The 24,755-nt window shown below is 35.0% G+C and overlaps 1 protein-coding gene across 2 annotated transcripts in view; it reads right to left on the bottom strand.

Moving 5' to 3' along the window:
- Positions 1-498: 498 nt before the first annotated feature.
- The window catches only part of PHTF2 (putative homeodomain transcription factor 2), a 114,072-nt gene continuing 89,815 nt past the window's right edge, over positions 499-24,755 (bottom strand). Inside the window, exons 10-18 of one of the 2 annotated variants that reach the window (XM_055301180.1) lie at positions 23,509-23,727; positions 16,151-16,279; positions 14,079-14,351; positions 13,717-13,848; positions 11,063-11,149; positions 6,751-6,906; positions 5,849-5,944; positions 3,568-3,693; positions 499-2,915 (exon numbers count right to left, since the gene is read on the bottom strand). In XM_055301180.1, the coding sequence (XP_055157155.1) occupies positions 2,895-2,915; positions 3,568-3,693; positions 5,849-5,944; positions 6,751-6,906; positions 11,063-11,149; positions 13,717-13,848; positions 14,079-14,351; positions 16,151-16,279; positions 23,509-23,727 (1,239 nt within the window). In that variant the 3' untranslated portion in view covers positions 499-2,894. The remainder of the gene's footprint in view (positions 2,916-3,567; positions 3,694-5,848; positions 5,945-6,750; positions 6,907-11,062; positions 11,150-13,716; positions 13,849-14,078; positions 14,352-16,150; positions 16,280-23,508; positions 23,728-24,755) is intronic. The other variant, XM_055301181.1, reaches the window with a different exon arrangement.

Below are 24,755 nucleotides of genomic sequence, written 5' to 3'. Positions count from 1 at the left end.
AAAGAGCCAATTCTAAGCTTAAGGTAAGCTTGAAAGTGCATTTGAATTAATAGTCTCTGATGTATTAAAGTCCTAGGAACACCTGTACCAATTAGGAAATAGAAATATTAGAATGCTTACCCATTTTATTTTTGGCCTATGATCTCTCATGCTCAACTCATGTGGCAAAATTGTTTGATTAAACATATCACTATCCTTCTGACAATGAGTTTTAATATCCCAGGCCACAGCCAATTTTCTCTATTTAAATATAAACAAGCAAAAAAAAATATATTATAGCATTTTGGTGATGAAAGACCAGCACATGTATTATTATTCTTTCATGTTAAGAATCACAACAAATCTTAAATATCAAGGAGTTTAAAAATACTTATTTCTATTCCCCCAAAATCTAGTAGGAGTTATAACTAAAGTTCATGCTATAGTAAATAAAAAATTATCATAGAAATGTATATGGATTGAAAATGAAAACAAAACAAAAACCAAACAGAAAACACCTCCAGTTTAACACTGTCAGCATAGAATATTTTATTTTAAACTTGCTGTTCAAACTTTCAAATACAACACATGTGGCAAAGAAACAACAGTTAACACACAACATCTGCCACAATTCTATCTTTGAACTGCCTTTTCTATATTATGTGATATGTTACAATTTCTTTCAATTTCTTACATTCATGGTATTCTTAAAGGCAGCAAATGTCAATTTTTCTGCTTTGAAAACATTTCCATTAATGTTATGAAATTGCTTAAAATGACAACTTTTTCCTTTTGGTATTCTACTGCTGCCCATATCAGTGACATAATTCATATTATTTATAGGTTGTTGAGAGGTATACTGTACTTAACAAATCAACTCCCAACTCTAAGTTAAAATGAACTTCAATCCAAAACAAGCATTTTCCTAAATCAGTATACTCAACTACCTTTCTCAAAAATATTTCCATTCTGAAATAAGTTTCTTTTTGTGTGAGATACAATAGTTTTATCTTTTATTCCTAACAGAACTCATGCTGTACTTTTTTTTCTCAAAATATATTTGATATATTCTGTGCAAAATGTTAAGTTCTGTATAGGTATGTACCTTATTCTGAAAAAGTTTATAAAATATAATTCCTAAAAACAACCTCAACATTAGACAATAGAGGAAGAAGAAACATATCAAACAAAGCCTAATTTTTCACATGAGAAAATAAGTATGTTCTTAAAGCTCCAGTAATACATTCCTTGAAAAACCTCAGAATGCACTTTGGTCATTATTAAACATATGATAACATAGGCAAATAAAACAAGTTGCTTTTGTTGTTTTCTACATAAAGAAAATATACCAAACAATGAGGCTGAATTGAGGCTGATCAAAAGGAATGGTAAGAGCAAAGTGATATTATGACATGGCTCTATTCTCTACACATTCCTGATTTTAAGATTATGACTTGGGGATTAAAACTGCACCAATCAAACAAATCATTTACAATTAAATTCCCTAGAACATGGTAGAAAACGTGAGGATATTCAACATGATACACCTTGCACCAAGAAATTCTATACTGTTTCAAATAAATTCTTTGTTTTAGAAACTAGATACCCAGTTTAAAAAAAATTGCAAAAACATTTCATGTTTCATGTAATTCCTAATATATTCTTGATTGTACAAATATAACAACTTAAAATCAAGGCCCAATGTAAGATATCATATTCGCCCTACTTACCTAACATGCCAACATGATAAGTTCTCATTTGGACACTTGGCAAATTGTGTGTGTGTGTGTGTGTGGGGAGCATGGGGGAGTAGGTAACTTTCCAGGTTAAAAGCATCTAAAATAGCCCTTATGAAATTGAGGGTAAAGGGGGGTGCACCAGGTTAAGTTTAGAGGATAGAATTTACTGAAGCTCTTTTCTGAAAATCTGGATATAGTTTTATAACTAGCCATCAGAAGAATATTTTATTGGTTCTTAACCTTATTCTTAAATTGTTCATTTGAGTGTGTATACACTATAGTGTACCATGGGGAAAAATTATTTTACTTGAGTAAACATAACATACTTTAGTAATATCAATAGGCACTTCACTTGTGAGATGAGTGTATACCTCACTCAAAAGGATACCATATCATGCCCTAGTACACTATAACATATCCCATATAAAGATACGCATTAAAAGTAACAATTTTAAAAAGTGCACATTTTGAGCATGCACAGTTGGAGCTGTGCAAACAGCCCAGTGTTTCAAATAAATACAATTATTACTAGTTAATTTTTATCAAAATATCTTACAGTATGGTAACCATTTACAATTATTGCTCTATTAAGAGTTTTATCATCAAAGAGCACTTGTTGACCTGTTATGTAATACCATATATATTAATACTGAAGGGTGTGTAACTGCAGCTTAATCAGTGTAGATCCTGGCACTGCTCCAAAATAATTCAAGAGAAACCCTGACTGGATCTTGATTTACCAAAGACGATACTTTCTGTGTTTAGCAGAGTCCAATGCAATATTCCAAAGTCAAAGAAGTTTTCCTCAAGTAAGGCAAGTTCACGGCATTGATGGAGAAACAGTGCTTAGCAATGGCTTCTATTCTCATAATTTGTTATTTTGTCAATTATTTATGAACAATTACCAGGATCTCAAGTATCTGGATATCAGTTTTATCACCCTTGCAACAACTAAAGTACATCGATGCTAAAAATAAAATATAAAGAAAGACTAAAATAAATGTAAAAAACAGTGAACAAGTAAAATAAATATAAGAATTGCACAAGACAGTCTGATGTAAACACTTCAATTTCCCAGCTGAGACTCCTGAAGCAAAGAGTCAGTGACTGCTTTCAGGCAGCTTAGTTGGTACTCTTATTCTGGAAAAGAGGCTACATCTTCTTTTCTCTGAATTGTCATGATTTAATCTTCCACAGCTAATGAAAAGAAAACAGAAGGAGTAACCATTAGAGTCAGTTTTAATACTGCGACTTATTAAATTACATCACATAATGCTTTTATTTAAATTTCATTCATAAACATGCATAGGTTCTATTATTTTAAACTCTTTTATCCTTTTTTCTTCAAGAAGAATTCACCTTGAAATTAAAAAAATGAGAATCAGATTTCCCCTGCTTTCTTTTACTGAGAAGTAGCAGTACACACACACACACACACACACACACACACACACACACACACACACTTAATATGAAGAGTCTACACTTTATTCACCAAGAGCTGTGCATATGTTGGAGGATGTATGCATTGCTATCTAGTAAATGACATAACTTTTGGTTAAAAAAAGAAATAGGACTCTTTTTTTCTTTTGTATCACCTCAATTAGATTCAGATTATTTGAGTAAAAATAAATACCTTTAATTATTCTATAAAAGAGTCCTATTTTGATGAATACTCTTCTAAATTAGGAGTTCCATCAGCACTGTAAACCAAGAATTCTTTAAGTACAATATTATCAAAATGACTTCATTACTGTGCATATGAGATCTCAAAAGAATGATAAGGTAAAATAAATGTCACAAAATGTAACAGGGCACTAAGAAATAAAAAATACCTGGAAGCTCTTACCTTTAAATTAAATCCAAGCAAGTCACTGATAACACCTGAAACAGCTGACAGGATGACAACCTGGGTGATGTTATAAAGCAGTGGATTCATTGTAAGCCCATATAATCTAAAGGGACTGTCCAATTCCTAGCAGAAGAAAAAAAAATCATGAGCCCAGAAGTTCATTAAGGATTATCAGTTACACTAATTCAGGGCAACATACAATAAGAATTTTCAAAAACACTTTCAAAAAACGGTTACATATTATGGATATTTTTAGAAAGGATAAACTTGATTAAAGTTGTAAGAAGTGAATATATTTTTAGGTTTTCTTTTTTTTTTTCAGAAGTGATTTGCACTAAAAGAACTCTATAACCTAAAATTTTAACTCCAGTTTCTGTCTTAAATGAATCACTAGTAAAGTATTGGTCTACTAGCTACCGAGAAGTTTGAAAACATTTTCTAGTATAAGAACAGAAAATGTAAGAGAACAGTATCTTTTTGGAAAAAATTAGAGAAATTTTCTGCATTTAATTATTAAAACATACATAAAACTTTGAGACAATTACTTCTCAAATATTACAAATTGATTGATTCAAAGATTTAATATTCTGTGATTTACTGATTCTCAGATTTAAAGTTATATGGTAAGCCCTGTATTAGGCTCTGGAAAATTAGGATTCAGTCCCTGTGCTGAAGGACCCCTACAGTCTAATAGACATGCAAATAAATAATTCAACTATGAACCTCCCATAGAAGAGGTATATATGAAAGGTATGGGCCCTAGAGAAAGGTGCCCCTAAAACTTAGTAGGAGGAGATAACAGATACTCCATTAGACACATGAGAACACGTCACCTCTGAATTGCTACGGGTTGCAATTTTTGCTACGGGTCAACATTTTAGAGCCCAAGTGCAAGGAAAGAAGTCCTTCAAAAATTTCTAAAACCTGCTACTTAGGTAAGGGTCATTCTTTATGCAGATTGTACTGACAAACTGGCACCAATGGAATTTAATTTGGGGAGAAGTGTATCAAATGTGCAGATGAGAAGGATCACACAGAGTGGAAGCAATGTGGAAGACAGGCTGGAGAGCTGTGAGACTAGAAGAAGGAAGGCACTGAGGGTTCAAAGGATTGAAGCTCAAGTGAGAGACAATGAGGGTCAGACTTAGGGCAGTACTGACAGGGAAGCAGGGATGTACTAGAAGCTATTTGAGAGGATGAATCAGTAGGCCTCAGAATTTCTGGGCTGTGAAGAGTGAGACAGCAAACAATCTATATTAAGTCCCAGGATTCTGAGTAGAGACTGTACAACTGTGTATGATCAAAAAGGATCACATTGTTGTGCTTTGTATTTTAGTTATCTCCTATTTCTCTCTACTCTGGGACTGAAGCTGTTCCTAAGTCTCATCCTGTCTATCACAGTGCTTACACTCTGAAGACACTGCACACATATGCACTAGAAAGCACACCCACCTCTTCAGAATCTTGTCAATGCCTAAGGTATACTGTGAGGCAGTATACCCAATTAAGACTTTTTAACTGACTGAAGACATAATTGTAATGTTAGGACACAACTAATTTTGTACAATTTTCTGAACACTTATGAACAACTCTAAGAATTACATTCAATTTAGTAAAGAAATTGAGATTTTAAAAGATATTTCCCTTTTAGGAAAGTATTATGCACACTGCAAAGCAGTATTAAAATATTTTATCAAATTTATCAAGGAGTTATCATTTATCAAATTTATTATTTATCAAATTTTATCAAATTTATCAAGGAGTTATTATGAAATCAAATATTTTGAAATTATATTTTTGATTGTTACAAAAGTGATCTGAAAATTTAAATGTTTACTGGTGATATATATTTATTATTATTATAATTATTATGTATTACTACTTTTTAAGCTGACTCAGCCCAAGCAGAAGAGTGCTCTGAGAAATACAAAATGAGAAAATTTCCAAATTAACATCAAATCCCCCTTTTTGAAGTCTATTTTAAATTCTAGGAGACAAAATTTCCAAAGATGCCAACCTTTAACAATACTTTAAACATTATTAAACTCTTAAATGTTCAGAAGTTATTAAAATTTTAAAATGAAATGATTTGATTACTTTGGTTAGTTTTACAGTTAAAGTAAAATGTACACAGCATAAGTGTGTTCAAATGTAATTTGGAAACAATCCGGATAAATCATAAAAACCAAACACAAGGTTGGAGCTGCAAACAAAAGACTCCGATATAATGTCAGAATAGCATATCCTACATTATATCCATTTTCAATTTTATTTTTACCTTTAGCAGTTTAGTAGCCAGCTTTAAGACATTATTCACTAGTGTCAGTTCCTCTTTTTTGTTAGGTTTCTTCTCCATTTTCAAGTAGAGGTTTATCTTTTTATAAAAAAAAGGAATGAATAGTTAAAAATACTTAAAATTACAATAAATACTCATTTTTAAAGGGAACTGAAATATTAATGGTGGTTCTTTGGTTACTGAGATTACAAATGACATTAATATTCTCCTTCATACTTACTGCATAGTACAAATTTCCTACAATAAACATGTTATTTTATAATAAAACAAGAACTTATTTAAACTTTTTAAATATTAACAAAAGCTGGCAAAAGAAAGGCAAACTGATGTCATTACTTAATAGGTGAAACACTTTCGTCCCAGAGTCAAAGCAATCTAAAGTAAGATCTAAAGTAAATCAATTGATTTGTTTGCCACTCTCCCTCTTCCCTTTAGTTGAGCTCCTGTGTTACTAAAAAGTTTTCACTGGTTGTAAGTTTCTTTGAATAATTTCTATGACAAGGAAGGCAAACACTAAACAAATTCATACAAAATAATGTTAACCATCAAAATTATTATGCTCTACCTTCCTAATGAATAAAAATTCATACTTATTCAAATATAGCCCTACTACACTGCAAAGCAAACGTATCCTAATGGTTTAAAATTCATCATTTCTAGAAACAGTACTTCCTTCTTGACAAATAAAAGTGACACAGAAAAACAGCAGATTAGATTTGAAACCTGCATCAAGGCAGGAACAGTGCAATCTGCAAGTCCTGCTTTGTAACAGAAAATGCAGACATAACAGGTTCCTCAAAAAATTTGACGTAAATGAAAAGATTTTTAGTTTAATATGTAGATTAAAGGCATCAATTTATAACAGAATAAACATGCATTCTCACCTGTTCAGTAAGTAATATTGAGGTATTGCTATACTTTTTACTTGTTTCTGACCCAAGGGTAACAAATCTTAGCAGAAAAAGCGTTAACGAGATGCACCAGATCACTAGTTCCCAATTGTAGTGACAATCAAGGAAGATCTCATGAACATGAAGCAACTAAAGAGTGTATGAAAAAGGCAAGAGGAAGCAGCAATGTGATTAAAGCAATTTCTTTTTAAAAGGAAGTTACACTTTATTTCATACAAACTGATCATGAATGCAGTAGCACATTTTAAAAACACTCCACATTTATTAATAGGGACTATTTCAAAAACATAAAATGTATAATATAATCAAAACCCGTGACTAGAGTGGTAGAGAGGGTAACTGTCGTATTACTAATTTAAATACCCCTAAGGTAATAAATATCATATGTACAATGCTTGCTCTAATTTTTGAAATATACACTTTATCAGATTAGGAACAGTACTTTTCAGAATTAGGAATCTCCACCGAAATTCACCAATTTGGTTTCTGGAAGCTGTTGATCCTGAAAGAGCTCAAACCAGATTCAGGGATTTTCTAAATTATAAATCTTTGCAGTCCAGGGATAAACTATATTGGTTATGGCATATTTATTGTTACTAAGTTGCTGGCTTCATCTTGCTACTACTTTGACGTTAACAAGAAAAATTAGTTCCTATTTCCCATTCTCACACTCTCTCTCTGGCAATTGATACCAAGATCCTGTTAGTCACCTAAAATAAGTTAAGGAATATTCCCTTTTTCTCCCCCCTATTCTCTAGATGTTTCGTGTAGGATTAGAATTAGCTGTTCACTTGAATAATTGGCAAAATTCAACTGTAAAGCCATATGGGTCTACAGGATTTTTGCCAGTGGCAAATTTTAAACTATTGAATCAATACCGTTTTATAGTTACAGGTCTCCTCAGGTTTTCAATTACTTTTTGAGTCAGTTTTAATAAATTATGCACTTGTACAAAATTGTTCACACCTATGGTTTCAACTTTAATGATATAAAGTAACATATATTGTTAGCATTCTTTAAAAAACTTCTCAACTGGGCAGCGTGGGTGGCTCAGCAGTTTAGCGCTGCCTTCGGCCCAGGGCGTGATCCTGGAGACCCGGGATCCAGTCCCACATCGGGCTCCCTGCATGGAGCCTGTTTCTCCCTCTGCCTGTGTCTCTGCCTCTCTGTCTCTCTCATGAATAAATAAATAAAATCTTAAAAAAAAAAAAAAACCTTCTCAACTGTGCCAGTAGCTTATTAATGCACCTTTTCTTTTTAAATCTTTATTTGCATGTTTTAAAATTTCTAAACACATGAGTTTTTGTGTAGCTGTCACTGTTTTCTACTGTAACTGCATTAGTTGGATCAAAGGGTCTGTATAGTTTCAGCTGAGAATTACTTTATGTCCAAGTACACGGGAAAGTTTTATAAACTGTTCTTATGGCTCAAAAGAAAATGTGTTATTGGATTCTAGAACAAAATTTTAATATTCTTGTTTACATATATATCTTCATTATATTCTGAAAAAAATGTGTTGAGACCTCCCAATGAGGTTTTTTCCTACAATTTCTCACCTTAGTGCTATTGATTTTGGCTATCTATACATACATTTGACGTTATATTACAAGGGAATTATTAGGTCTTCCTGATGAATATCGTTTTTTTTTTGTCAAGCTTCCCTTTATCCCCCATGGTACTTAGACTACAGTCTATTTCATCTGATATTAATGTGAACTCACTGGCTTCCTTTTGGCTAGTATTTGCCTAAGGTATCTTTTTCTATCCTACAATCAAAACCTTTCAGAGTTATTACGTTCTGTGTGGCTTTTGTAGATAGGCATAGAAAGGTTTTGTATTCATAGGAGTCAGACCTACTACAGGATGTACTTCAGGAACATGGAAATTATACCCAGAAGAAAATGCGGAGATGCAATAAGGAATTCTGAGTACAGAAATCAGTCTTTTCCTCTTGGGTGCTTTTACGATTTTTCTTTGTTTTTGGTGTTCTGCAGTTTCTCCAAATCATGTCTAAGTGTGGATTTACTTTTATTGCTTCTTCTCTTCCTTGTTGTGCTTTCTAAATCTGAAATTAATGTTTTTCATCAATACAGAAAAACTCTTAGCCACTATCTCTCCAAGTACTGCCCTCCTCCTTCCCATCTGGAATTCCTACTGGGTATTTGTTGGATTTCCCGTATATAATGTCTCAATCTCCTTTTCATATTTCCATCTCTTTATCTCCATTCTATATTATGGATCTTCCATCTCTTTCTTTTTAAAGATTTTTTTTTTTTCATTTATGATAGTCACAGAGAGAGAGAGAGGCAGAGACACAGGCAGAGGGAGAAGCAGGCTCCATGCACTGGGAGCCCGATGTGGGATTCGATCCCGGGTCTCCAGGATCGCGCCCCGGGCCAAACTGCTGCGCCACCCAGGGATCCCCTTTCTAAAGATTTTATTCATTCATTCACTCATTCATTGAGACACACAGAGAGAGACAGAGGCGCAGAGACACAGGCAGAGGGAGAAGCAGGCTCCATGCAGGGAGCCCGACATGGGACTCGATCCCAGGTCTCCAGGATCACACCCCGGGCTGCAGGCGGCGCTAAACCGCTGCGCCACCAGGGCTGCCCCCTCTTCCATCTCTCATTCACGATTTTCAGCTGTCTTCAATCTATTTATTGTTTAGTGTGTTTTAAATGTTAATAACTGTATTTTTCTTTTCTCTGAAGTCCCTCCAGTTCTTTTGCAAATCTGTCTGTCCTTTTTTCCTAGTGTTACCTATGTCTTTATCTTATAGTTCCTATCTGATCAGTCTATTATCTGACATAGCCAGATATCTAATCCTGCTGTTGGTCGATTGACTCACTCATGGTGGACTGTCTCTTCGCAGTGTTTTGAAACCTGAAGGGGCTTCATCTGTGGAAATCCTAGGAGGCCTAGGTTGAGGTCATATCCCCCCAAGAACAATCTTGGTTTTGCTTCTGCCAAATACCCAGGTATCCAGGAACCTAGGACCACTTTTCTCATTAACTTCTTGATACAGAAGTTACAGAACAAGATCTGTAATGTACATTTTAAACCCGGAAACTACAATAAGGGCAGACCTACAGTTATATATTCTTAGAAGAGAGACCTACTCCCTCCTATTCTTGTCCGAGTCCAGGCAGAGTCAGATGGGCTTTCTTACTGTCCTCCTGTGCCAGTGAGCAGGCGGTATTTCTTACTCTACCTTCTCACCGGGACTGTAGTTGTTCAAGGGGCAGCATGTATTAGGAGGTATGTAGACTGAGGCCTCATTTTCTGTCCTCTTGGCACAGAATCTCAAGTCTCTAGGATACTAAGATTGACCATGTAACCTCATCTTATCCAAGGGTTGCCCCAAGCATTAACACATACACTTAATTGCTCTGTTTTTAAATTTTATCTTTAGTTTTGGCCCCTTACTGTCTTATAAACTCAGATATGTATGTAATATGTATATAAAAAAGCTTATATATGTATATTAAAAGCTGAGGTTTTTTTTTCTCCCTCCTCCCCTCCAGCATTGTACAGTGCTTTAAAGCAGAAGAATCTTCAGGTAATCTAGTATGTCATATTAAAATGGAAGTTTAATTTTATAACCTAGAATATCCTGAGATATTTTGTGCTTCCTGACTAATCTTGGACAATGAGTTCCTTTTTAGAGCCTGAGGCAGTTAAGTCACAGTGACGATTCAGATATAAAATGAAAGAATTAGTGCTAAATGTGAATAAATCAGAGATTCATGAAAAATGGTCTGAAACAATCCCATAATTCTAGTCACTCATATGTTTGTTTTGGGAAATAAAGATAACCAAGTGAATGGCAGATAAAAACTAATTCCTATACAGTCAACAGACATCTGAGAATGCTAGCCACTGTTCATGACATAGAGTTGAATTAGACACATATATTTATTCTATGAAAAAAAAACTGGAAAAAAGCCCATTTTAAAACTTGTATTAGGGATCCCTGGGTGGTGCAGCGGTTTAGTGCCTGCCTTTGGCCCAGGGCGCGATCCTGGAGACCCGGGATCGAATCCCACGTCGGGCTCCTGGTACATGGAGCCTGCTTCTCCCTCTGCCTATGTCTCTGCCTCTTTCTCTCTCTCTCTCTCTCTGTGTGTGTGACTATCATAAATAAATAAATAATTAAAAAAAAACCAAAAACTTGTGTTACTAGGTGTCTAGGTACTTTGGTTGTTTATTAGAAAGCCTTCTGGAGTTAAATAATTATAAATGTGATTATCTAATTTCTACACATTGGAACAAGTCAACTCACCTGGGCACAACAGATAAACACAACTGATATAGTCAACAAGAAAGCAGATGAAACTATTACATCAACTGATCGCTGAGGACCTCGACGCTGGGGAAAAAAAGGGAAAACATTTTAAAATATATTTACTAATTAGCAGCTAATTCCATGCTTTCAATTAAAGTGTTGATCCATCCCTGCGGTTGATCAAAGCTTACAATGTTGAAAATATACCTAATTTGTCAGATGAATTTAATTACAAAGTGTTACTATTTCCTGAGGACTGGCAATACAGTGGAAATGAGGAATATATAGCACAGAATTCATGGCGTAACTTCCACATTTTTCATTTAATTTCAAACAGTCATCATTTATTCAACAAATGTTTCTTGAGCACCTGTTCAGAACGAGGTGCTGTGTTAGGTACTGGAAATAGAGCAGAGAGTGAAATAGACATGGCCCTACCTTCACAGGAGCTAGCAGGGAGCCGCACAGTAAGCTTATAACCACAGCTATATGTGATCGGTTGTAATGAGCGCTACTAAAGGAAAGGTAAAGGATGCTTTGAGAAAACTGGTAGGGAATTTGTTGTAAAAGTGACTTCCTTAGGGAGACCTTTCCAGGCCCGCACTCCTAAGTCTCAATTACGAGTTAGGAAGATCTCCCTAATAAAGTGTTATTCATGCCAAAATAAGATGTCAGGGTATGATGGCACATGGCAGCATTCCTGGCAGAAGGAAGGGCAAGTGAGAGCACAAAACAGGAAAAATACTATCGCATTCAAAGAACTGAAGTGGTCTAGTGTGGCTGGAATGGAGAGAGAAAAGTGCTTCAAAATAAAACAAGAGAGAGAGGCTTTCCTCAAGGGCTAGGTCACGAAGGGAATTACAGGCCTCGTTCAGATTTTCTTCTTTAGCCTAAGAGCAATGGAGAACCCCCAAAAAGTTTTAAGAATTATATGATGAAACTACATTTTGAAAAGATCACTGGTGGCAGACTGAGGAATGTATTGGAAGGAGGGAAGCTGAATGCAGAAAGGCCAGTAACAGGCAACTACAGCTATAAAAAGCGGATGACTGACGGTTTTAATTAGGGTGGTGGATATGGAAACAAAGAAAAGTAAATGGACCCAAGATATATTTTGGAAGTAGAAGGGGTGGGAAATGGTGATAAGTTGGATATTGGAAATGCAAGGGAGGGAAGTAAATATCAAAGATAATTCCTAGGTCTAGGGCTACATGTTTCCCTCGCTGAAATGTAAGCTCCTAAAGGTAAGGACTTTCATGTTATCAGTAGTGGATATTACATGGTTAACATTAAATAAAACAATGTACAAAAGAATGTAACACCAAGTTAGAGTTGATAATGAGGAATTACAGGTGGCTTCTTACTAAGTCACATAACAAAGATCATATCCATCCCTCCATACGACAGGAAAGTCACACTGATCAAAATAATCCAAGCCAATTTTTAGCATTTCCCAATGGAGTCTAACAAGTTATATCAATGAAAAGAATAATGCATTTTTTAAACAGAAGGGTAGACAGTGCAAACTTTTTTTTTTTTTACTTCTTTCATTGTTACTTCAAAGAAAATAAAGATCTAGGTTTATTAGAGGGTTTCTGGTCTTTGGGTCAACTTTATTTAAGACCTGATTACGTCATGCATAATGAAAATCACTGTGTCTTAATGCAGCAAAGAAATAATCCTCAAAAGAAGTGCTTTCCTAAACCTAATTCAGATGTTTCCCATTTCCCTCCTAAGTTTTTATATCTTACTTCTATAATTAGGAAAGTTATTTAAAAAGATTAAAGGAAAAGAACAGCATGAAAAGAATGGCTTAGAACTGCAAGCGAACAGTAATAGACCACTTCAGTGAGGCTAAACTCACTGATTAGTTTTTTTTTAATTCTTTTTTAAGCAGTGGGCTCCCTCTGCTGGTTTCTGATAACCATTCTAGATAGAAATAAAATCTTTCTAATGAGTAAATGTGGTGAGATTTATGAAGAAAAGATAAATGTCAAACCTAAAAAAACAAATCATACAGATAAACAACCAGAATCAGACCTAAAAATACAAAGAACAGACTGATGGTTGCCAGAGGTAAGGGGGATAGGGATGGTCAAAATGGGTGAAGGGTAGTGGGAGGTACAGGCTTCCAGTCACAGAAAGAATAAGTCCCAGGAATAAATGGCACAGGTTAGGGCACATAGTCTATGGTAACTGTATTAATGCTGTACGGTGACAGGTGGTAGCTACTATACTTGTTGGTAAGAATAGCATAACCTACAGAAAAAGTGAATCACTATGTTGTACACCTGAAACTAATGTAATATTGTATGTCAGCTATGCTTCCATTAAAAAAAATAAATTAAAAAAAAGATACATTTAGAACCATCTGATCTTGGAAAAATCTACCTAAAATGTATTTAAGCCATTCAGACCTCTGGTGTTTTACTCTAAAGAACAAGTTAAACATTTATTTCGGATTTCTGCATATGGATTAAAAAGAATACTAAGTATGGCCACATAGTACCATGTTAGTACACAGGTAACTATACATTTAGACATATATACATATTGATAAAAAGACTGAAACTCAAAAAAAAAAAAAAAAAAGACTGAAACTCTCAGAGGAAGTTAGCATGTTAACAGTATTTTTATCACCAGCATTCTACCTTAAGATAGGACCGGAGAGAGAGCCACATTTTTATATTCTGTACTTTCTTCAAACGGAAATGAGGAACTTCAGATTTTCGAGCTCTCCTTGCTGATGTTAAATGTCCAAAGAGTTTTGCAAAAAGTAATCGCTAAAAAAGATTAGGATAAGGATTAACTTTCAAGCAGATTACCACAGAAAAACAGAAATTGACAAAATATGGCTCGTTATGATTTTCTTTGGTTAAGTACTACAAAAACAAAACAGGAAAATAATTAGCAGATCAAAATGATTTAATGAAATACTAAAATACTTCAGAAATTCTTTAATATTATGAAAAGTATAAAGTATTCTCTATTCTGAATTCTGTACTATACCCACCTGTTTATAAGTTCTTTCTGCTACACAGAGCAAAAAAAAGAAAATCCACACTAGAGACACACGAACCACAAAACTTATTATAACCATAGAAAGAACTATGACATCTTCATTAGAACCAAATGCAATCACATAAAGTTCTGAAGCAGAATGTGCTGTGAGTTGTTCCAAGTCTGTAGCTTGGGAGAGTCGGAAAACAAATGGAGTTAAACCCAGGATTAGAGAGATTGCATTTCCAAAAATCTGGTATCCTATTCCTGGTATATGGTTGTTCACCTTTATAGAGAAAAAAAAAAATTGTACATAAATTTTATCTACAGCAAAATGAATTTCTATTAAGCATTATCTCATTTATAGCAATATGTAATCATTTTGTTAAAATGAGTTTTAATACATGAATTATGAAATATAAATTTATTCAAAGTTTGAAGTATATTACAGTCAAATTGTAAGCCATTAGGTCTTCAAGCTTTTTTTTTTTTTAAGATTTTATTTATTTATTCATGAAAGACACACAGAGAGAGAAAGGCAGAGACACAGGCAGAGGGAGAAGCAGGCTCCATGCAGGGAGCTCAATGCGGGACTTGATCCCAGGACTCTAGGATCACGCCCTGAGCCGAAGGTAGGCACTAAACTGCTGAGCCACCCAGGAATCCCCAGGTCTTCAAGTTTTTAAAAATAGATTATCGGATTTTTTTTTTAAAGATTTTATTTATTCATTCATGAGAGACACAGAGAGAGAGGCAGACATAGGCAGAGGGAGAAGCAAGCTTCCTGCAGGGAGCTCAATGTGGGACTTGATCCCAAGACTCTGGGATCATGACCTGAGTCAAAGGCAGATGCTCAAACACTGAGCCACCCAGGCATCCCTCATTATCAGATTTTTAATTCACTAAATAGATGCAAAAGAATGAACCATCTTGGTCTTACCTAGATCTGGAAAAAAAAAATTCTATGTATGTCATTATTTCAAAAGTTAGAAATATTCACAAATACTTCAGTATTAAAAAGAATGAGATCTCATTTCCACTTAAACTTGGTTCATAAAAAGAAAAATCAAGAATTTTATTTGACAAACTTGCAACTTGTGTTTTCCTTCAAAGAGTTCAAAATACAAATGGGTATCTCCTTAAACTCTCAAACCATTTTAGAAGAGAGAGTATATTAGGGAAAAAAATTAAGTAAGAAAGAGGGGAAAAAGGAATTATAAAAAAGGAAACTGGAAATTTAAATAATGGAAAATAATAAGACTGGTAGGAGTATGAGGGATCTTAAATACCAACTAACTTTTTATCATCATATTATCCATTCTGTAAATGACCTGCTAGTTCACAGCTGTTAAGGTATGGAGCACCAACTATATCCAAATCTCCAGAGACTCCTTCTGCATATGTAATAGGAAGGAGATCAATTTCTATCACGGTTACTTTTAATTTCTGTCCCCCATGAAGTATGCACAATAGTTCTAACACAACTAACAAAAGACAAGAAATTTAGAATGGCAAGTTAAATTATGACTAGCTGTCCAGAAGAATCAGATAAAATTTAAAAAGTGTAATGATCTGATAAAAGACACAATTTAATAGAAACTGAAATTAAAGCCCTTACTATTTGTACTCCACCTCCTCACTGCTCAAGATTTTCACACCACTAGCTGCATCACTTCTATATATTTAAGTGGGCAAGCAAGTATCATACAAATATTTTACTTTGAATTTTGAGAGTACTAATAAATAAATGAAGCAGGAGGGATGATACAGGAGAAAAATAAGCCTTCAGCACACTTGTGTATCTAGCGCCTCCTCAGTCTGATCCATAAAAAAACAAAAGAAATAGTAACATAAAAGAAAGAAATTTTACATTGTTTCATCTAATCTTGGTTAGAAGTATGAAAACATTAAAAGATGACAGTGGATTGGTGAGAAATCACCATTTAAATCACAGTGCCAAATATACATAACTTCTTGAAGTTGAATAAATAAGGTTAAGTTGTAAATATAACATCCTAGTAATTATTTAATACATAAATAACCAATGTCTTATTCTTAAACTAAAAATAAAATTTAAAAACTCACTCTGTTCATTATCATTCCACTGATTTCAAGCACAGACATGTCTGCTTTCTTACAGTCATTGCCTTCCCATACTATAGCACTGATTTTTTCTAATGCTGGGTGGGAACTATGCAGCCAGGGCAAATGACTCTATAAAAAAGAAACAGAAATCAGTGAATACATTTATCACATCTCATAAATAAAACATGTGTGTGTATATATATAAACTACACTAAAAAACAAATTGATGAATACATTTATCATATTTTATAAATAGAACACACATATACATATTTCTCTGAATATGGGTATATGTGTATTTACAAATACTCAAAATCAGTGACTCTAGAATTCTGTTATTATTAATTAGCATATACATTAAGCAGATGGCATATGAAATTACATAGTCATAAAGAAGTTAAGAACCTCCTATAACAGGTATTAGGCAAACTAATTGTTCAAAAATCCTTTAAAATGTATCAGCAAAAGCACTTAGTTGTCAATTTGTCTACATAGCTACTAATATACTCCTGTTCCAAGACAAATGGATATCAGTTTGTTCTTATTACTGACTCTCCAGCTTATGGTCATTCAATACAAAAGCAGATGACAGGTATGGCTTAAACCTCTTTAAAAGATGAAACGGTGATACAATCTCATCCTGAAAGAGACTCTCCCTCACACCCTCAGCCTCAGTATCTGATTGAGTTACTTTTCTGATATTTTAATCTAGAGATTCCCCAGAGGATTAACTTAACTTTTTTTCCCCCTTAGAGTAAATATTGCAAACAGAAGCATATGGAACTATAAGTACTCTCCCTAGAATTAAGCACCTCTCAGTTTTTCAAGGAAAAGAACAATTGAGAGTGTTAATACACAGGATCAGATGTTTAAGTTTGGGGTGTTTGGTTTGTTTAGGTTTATATTTAAAAAAACAAAACTGTGGAGCTCCTGGCTGTCTCTTTTGGTGGAGTGTGCAACTCTGGATCTTGGGGTTGAGAGTCTAAGCCACACATTTGGGTGCAGAGATTATTTAAAAATAAAACCTTTTAAAAAATAAATAAAAGTTCAAAATAGGATAGTTGGGATTAAAAATAGCAACAAAATGAATACAAAACTAATCTTTACATTATCAGACATAAGAGAAGTTAACATTAAAAGATGAGACCCCAAATGGATCAATCTGTTTATGTTACAAGTATTGCTAATTTATTTTTATAACTTATTTCATTAAAATAACTTCTAACAATAAACAGAAGAATCTACTATAGTTATATTCATCCTTGGAAGAACAAAAATGTGATTAAAATATGGTAAAGATATGTATTTGAAAACTTAAGGAATATAATATTTTCCTGTAGGGAGAATAAAATTACATTGATTCATTTTGATTAAAGATATAATACCTTAATAGTATGTAAGAAAACAGAAATGGGAAGTTATTAGCATTCTGACATAATTTTCTTTATGTAAAGTGAGATACACCATATTTACTATAAATAGAATAAACAGTGACGAATAATTATAGACAAACCATAGTGCCAGTAGCCATATTATTGGCAAGGCTCTTTTACATTTAGTTTATTTGACTATGAAAAAGTTTCCATTAAAAATCTATCTTTTCCAAAGATATAATATTTTAATATACATTAACCATCAAAGCATATATTTCACTACTGGAGAGCCTTAAAAACTGTAAGATACTAGTTATTAACTATTCACTTAATTCCACAAATGAATATTCCACAAAATATTCTAGCTAGGATAGAAGTAATCTGTGCCAAAATACATATCAAACTTTCCATGGAAATCTAGTTAATTATGAAACAGAACAGAACAGAACTGAAAAGACAGAACAAGTGGGAGAAATTGAATGCAGAATGTAAAGTCTGAGAGGTGAGGTTTCAACCACTGATTTACAGGCTTCTAATCTTTTTAAACTCTCAAGTCTGTTGACAGTAAATTAATGGCTTCCCAATTACATGAAGCAAGGCTTATCAAGAAAGTCTACCTAGAGACAGAAATAGAATTCAAGAAGCTCTTCACCCTCCTTCCAAAAGTATTCATTTTGCCCAGCTACCTTTGCAGTTCTTTTAACTAGTGTCTGATATCATCTTTCTGTTTCTAGAAAGCCAGAAGGCAGGTGAAAAGACAACAACCAGAAACTGGTGAATTTAAAGAGTTAACCGAAAAACAAACAAACCACCCTGTATCTGTGTGTGTGAACATAGATACACCCTGAATCTGTGTGTGTGAAATATATTCTGAAACAACAGTCTTGTGGAAACATGCACTGCCTACAGTGTGTCAAGAACAGCACTGCAGGAAACACTTTTTCAAAAAGGCTCAAGGAAAACATCAGGGCAAATAATTCTATTTCAAAAATCTCAACTACTGCCTGAAAACCTTAACACTTAAATGGTGGTACGTTTTATTTCAAGTAAATTCACCATGACAACCGCTTCACTGGGGTTTCTACCTGTGGGAACTGTACCCATGAAAATTTGGCTTTACCTACTGAAAAATGAATCTCACTTGAATATGGCCTCATACTTTATTATATACTCAGCCATGACTAGAGGAGAGCAATTTCCTGCTGTAGAAATGTTTCAGTGATTATTGCCAAAGAAAATAAAATAAAACAAAACTACAAATTTGGTAACATCCTGACTAGAACATCCTGACTAGAATGGATGGATACAAATGCTCAGTTTCTTCACAAGGAGGGATTTTGCAGTCTTTATGGTGGGCAGAAAAACGGCCCTCCAAACCTAATACAGACTTTAGTCATAAGAGAAAAAAACTGGTAGCTTTGCATTAAAGGGCGCTAATTTCCATTACATGGCTACTATTAAAACTGAAAATATAAACTTATTTTTTAGAAGCCTGAGAATAATAAATGTGTGTAAAATCATGTCTTGAATCCAAAAGCAATAGCAGTCTTTATGTTCTGTCTCCCTTTCTGATATTTCCCACACATTTCTTCTTCCTTCCCTTATATTCCCCTTCACTATTATTCATATTCCCCAAATGAATGAGAACATACACTGTTTGTCCTTCTCCGATTGACTTACTTCACCAGAAAGGGAGACAGAACATAAAGACTTCTAACTCTGGGAAATGAACTAGGGGTGGTGGAAGGGGAGGAGGGCGGGGGGTGGGGGTGAATGGGTGACGGGCACGGAGGGGGACACTTGACGGGATGAGCACTGGGTGTTATTCTGTATGTTGGTAAATTGAACACCAATAAAAATTAATTTATTAAAACAAAAAAAACAAAAGCAATAGCAATGTAAGCCTATGGTACTATAATATGCAGAGTGGAACATTAAAAATCTTACTAAAAAGAAAAAAGCAGAGTGGTGTGATAGATTTAGGGCCAATTTATTCTGTATAGCATGCATTAAAAACAATTTGGCATGCTTTGAAAAAAAATTATTTCCTTTCACTCAATCTTTGTTAAACACCTACTATGTACTAAGCACTGTGTGAGTCAGCATGAGGAAAGAACACATGGTCCCTGCTTCTATGCTTTTTTTATGGAATCACTGGGAAAATAGCTCTGTGGCATTTTCCTAAACTTCAATTCCAGTTATTATGCTCAGTGACGTAGATGAATATCCCGATGACTCAACCAACACCCTACTCTCATGGGCTGTTCATTGTTTTCTTCACTTCTTAAATTCCAGAAGACCTTCAGCTACTCCCATGGCGACAGCCTGAATCTTGTCAACACACCGAAATGCTCGACTTGCTCGACTTCTGAACTAAGTCTTCAACCACAACTCCTTTTTTCAGGTGTCTCAAATCTTCAATTCTAAAACCCTTCTAAACACACCTATCCTTCAATCCATCTGTCCCTTCTTGGTTTCATTTCCTTCTTCAAACTAAGAAGTCTGGATTCTTACCATATCCATTACTCCCTGGCCTCTCCTGTCACCTGAGTAGCAACTATTTACTGAGCACCTACATTGTGTGACTCTGGTGTATTATTTAGTTCCAAGCTCCAATTTTTCTCATCTATAAAATAATGATATAAATACATTAAAAATGCACCACATTGTCATAGGTTGTGAGAATTACATGACATAATGCAGCAAGATTATTTTGCACAGTGCCTGGCAGACAGTGAATGCTTTTTGAATGTTTGCTATTCTTGATTACCACAACTGAACTCCAGAGAGTATCACACAACTGTGTGGATTGGGCAACCACAAATTCCTGGCTTCAGATTCCAGCTAGACCCTCAACAATGCAGCAGTGTGACGCTAAATACATGCACACATACTCTCCATTTCCCACAAGTGATAACTTTGAGCCTTCATCACCATCTACAAGCCCCCAGTCCTATCATCTCTCTTATCGTTAATAGACCTCCTGCACCTTCATCATTCTACTCTATGCACTTCTCCTCCTCCTATTTCAGCAAAAGATGTGTTCTCCTTCCTACTGAAGGCAAAACTTCCTAATTATGCTTTCCCTCCAAAATCATAAGAAATCTCATTCAACAACTTCTTCTCTTATAGCTCTTCAATCCTTCCCTCCCGGTTTTCCCTATGTATACATATACACGCTCAAGTGGCTCACATCTCAGGGTAAGGGGACCAAAACATTTTGTCAATTCTATTTCTCTATCTTTTAACAATGTTTATGGCTTAATTTGTGGCCCCAAATTTTAAAATTTTAGGATATTTGAAATTTATCATTTTTGATATTTGCTTGTGTTTTTTTTTTATCTTCTTTAATAATTCTTCTCTTGGGGCGCCTGGTGGCTCAGTCAGTTAAGCAGGTGACTCAGTTTCAGCTGGTCATGATCTCAGGGTTGTGAGATTGAGCTTGATATGGGGATTCATGCTGAGCATGAAGCCTGCTTGGGATTCTCTTTTTCCCTCTCCCTCTGCCTTGGAATATATTTTTGTGTATGAATAATCATTTGACCTACAACTATATACAGAAGAGTCCATCCTTTCCCCACTGGTTGTAATGCCAATTATGTATTAGGGATCCATATAAACACATACTACTTCAGGGTATTCTATTCTGTCCCATAGGTCTATTTTTTTATATGCTGCCTTGGTCTGCTTGGGCTGCTATAACAAAATATCATGGACTGGATGGCTTAGAAACAACAGATAGGGCAGCCCCGGTGGCTCAGCGGTTTAGCGCCACCTGCAGCCCAGGGCCTGATCCTGGAGACCCAGGATCGAGTCCCACATCAGGCTCCCGGAATGGAGCCTGCTTCTCCCTCTGCCTGTGTCTCTGCCTCTCTCTCTCTCTCTCTCTCTCTCTCTCTGTGTCTCTCATGAGTAAATAAAAGAAAAAAGTAATAAGAAACAACAGATATCTATTCCTCACAGTTCTGGAGGCTGGAAGTCCAAAGATCAAGATGCTGGCAGATTTGGTGTCTGATGAGATCCTACTTCCTGGTTCACCTCCTGGTTTTTATAGACAAAACGACTAAACTCTTTTTGCTGTAACCTCACATGGTGGAAAGGGCAAGGCAGCTCTCTGGGGGTATCCTTCCTAGAGCTCTACCCTTATGACCTAATTACCCCCCAAATGCCCCATCTCCAAATACCACCACCTTGGGCATTTGGTTTCACCATATGAACCGGTGGCTGGGAGGGGGTGGGCACAAACATTCATTCAGTCCATAGCATACAACTATCCCATACTACCTTTATTACTATACTTTTTTAAAATTTAAATTCAGCCAATGTATTGTACATCATTAGTTTCAGATGTAGTGTTCAATAATTCATCAGCTGCATATAACACCCAGTGCTCATCACATCACATGCCCTCCCCAATGCCCATCATCAGTTACTCCATCCATCCACCCACCTCTCCTTCTGCAACCCTCAGTTTGTTTCCCAGAGTTAAGAGTCTCATATGGTTTGTCTCCCTCTCTTATTTTTTCCCATTCAGTTTTCTCTCCCTTCCTATACTTTTAAAATAAATTTCTATATCCAGTTGGGAAAGTCTCCCTGTTGTTCTCTTAAACTGTTTTAGTTATTCTTGACGTTTTGCTCTTTAATGTAGACTTTAAATAGAAGTTCAACCAGACAAACATAACTGGTAGGATTTTGACAGAAAAAGCAGTGTGATAAAGGGTATCTCTGACATGTTTCTGCATTTAATAGAAATACTAAAATTTCATTGTTAAAATATGATAGGCTTTTTTTAAAATTTTTTTATTTATTTACGATAGTCATACAGAGAGAGAGAGAGAGAGAGAGGCAGAGACACAGGCAGAGAGAGAAGCAGGCTCCATGCACCGGGAGCCTGACGTGGGATTTGATCCCGGGTCTCCAGGATCGCGCCCTGGGCCAAAGGCAGGCGCCAAACCGCTGCGCCACCCAGGGATCCCTGATAGGCTTTTAGAAGGTTCTTTGGCAGCTACCCTTTAGCAGATTAAGTAAGTTCCCTTCTAACTATAATTTTTTAAGAGTTTACTTGGTTTTATTATTAGAGTTTGATTAAAAGTTGCATGAGGGAAAGAAGAGGAAGAGTGAGGATTTTAAATGACCATGGGTTTCCAGACTGGTGAATGGAATGATGGAGAGGTCATCCACTAAGACTTTGAGCGCCATCACAAAAACAGATTTACAAGAGAAAATGGGGTGTTTGGTTAAATTTGAGAGCCTGGTGGGGCAATTCAAAAGAAGATATGGTTTGGATGTATGCTGTCCAATACGGTAACCTACTCACACGTGGCTAGTGAGCACTTGAAAAGTGGCTGGTCCACATGAGATGTACTGTAAGAGTTCACAACAGACTTTGAAGATGTATAAAAAAAGTAAAATATTTCATTAGTATTTTTTTTACACTGGTTATATGTTGAAGTGATAATATTTTGAGTATACTGGGTTAAGTAAAATATATTAAAATTAATTTCAGCATTTTAAACATTTTAAATGAGGCTACCAGAAAACTTAAAATTACATATGTGACTCTCATTATATTTCTGTTGGACAGCATTTTAAAGCTCTTGGGAGATGTAAATCTGATATTCATGTGAGAGAGATTTATGAATCATAATTTTATTGGTGGAGTTAAGGCCACAAGTGCTGATCCAACCATGAAGTATGTTGACTGAAAAAAAAGACTAACGCATCTAAAACACAAATTGACTTATAAAACTCCATTTACCAACAACTTCTCAGGAATGTAAGTTTGCAAGCCAAGAGATACAACCATAATATAAATACTGAAATTCTATGTTCCAATGAAGCCAGACTACAGCTCACATGAAAAAACAAATCATAGAACTATTACTTTAACTGAATGTAAGCTTTTTTCCCACCTCTATAAAATCTGTACATACATTAAAAAAAGCTGGACTGAGAGCCCCAAATAACCCAATGCTGTAAACCAACCTGATGAAAAGGGTCGTCTCTATATTCTTTTTTCACACTTGGATTAATTTGAGGATTTTCCATATCTGTCTCACTGGTACAAGATGACCGGCATTCTGCACAGTGTAACAAGTCTTCCCATAACACATCTTCTGTTTCAGATTCTGGCCTTGTACTTTCAGAATCCTGTCTGGAACTTGAACAGCGAGAGCTGCAACTAGTACCCGATTTAGGGGCATCCTGAAATCAAGATATTCTTTGACATTAATGCAATTTATGTACCCTTTCCAACTCAAAGGATTCTATCAGAACCATATACTGCTATTTTTTTTTTTGCTATAACAACAAATACACTGTCAAATGACAGTGAAATAGAGAGCAAAACATTAAAAATAAGCTTTTAAGGAGTAACTAAATTTCCTCATTTCAAAATTTAACTTCACATCTCAGCTTCAAGTGTTATTTTGCATGTGAAGGTTGTGCCTATTTCCTCCTAAATTTTTCTACACAGTTCAGAATTAAGTTTGTATGGACTGTATAGTCAGTGAATATTAACCACCTTTAACTGATGGGTTTAATGGAGTTATTTCCTTACTGTAGTCTTTTTTAGCAACACAAGATCTCATGTATCTACTGTTTTTGTTTTTCAAACAGAAGTTCAGTAAATTGATGTAAAATTAATAATCTATCCCAGGAAGATAACTGCCAACTCATGTTTTTGAGATAATCTATGGCATAAAAGTGAAAAACTAAAAAGCACAAGTTAAATAATTTCTAATCAGTTTCCTTTTTTCTCGCAGTTATTATTGCGCAAAATAAATATTTTTGGGCAAAAGTTTGATGTAATAATTCAAAGTAACTTTTACTGAATAAAGAATGATAATAGCTATCTTTATAGCCAAGTATGCTGAAATTCTCAGATTTGTTTTTAATTATCCTGTCCTAAGACCGTTAATTTCACCTTTAAAATGTTTTAGATGTATCCCTTTCTTCTTCTTGTGCTATCATCAGAGTTCAGACTTTATCATCCATATCTTGTTTGCTATAAAGAGCCTCCAAACTGGCCCCCAATCTGAAAGGCCTTCCCCACTTTCCAGATTATCTTCCTAAAGTGAGCTTTTTTCCCACTCCTCTGACCAAAGTCCTTCTGTGACTTCCCACTGCTCTCCTGGATGAAGTTCAAATTCCTTCACCAGCCTTCAAATGTGCTACTTTTTGGACTTTATTCTCCACTAGTTCCTACCATCAGCTTCTCCCCCAGGGACACT

This window comes from Nyctereutes procyonoides, unplaced genomic scaffold (genome assembly GCF_905146905.1).
Source record: "Nyctereutes procyonoides isolate TBG_1078 unplaced genomic scaffold, NYPRO_anot_genome, whole genome shotgun sequence".
NCBI classification, from domain to species: Eukaryota; Metazoa; Chordata; class Mammalia; order Carnivora; family Canidae; genus Nyctereutes; species Nyctereutes procyonoides.
The sequence above is the reverse complement of the archived record's forward strand: the minus strand, read 5'-3'. Positions and strand labels throughout refer to the sequence as shown.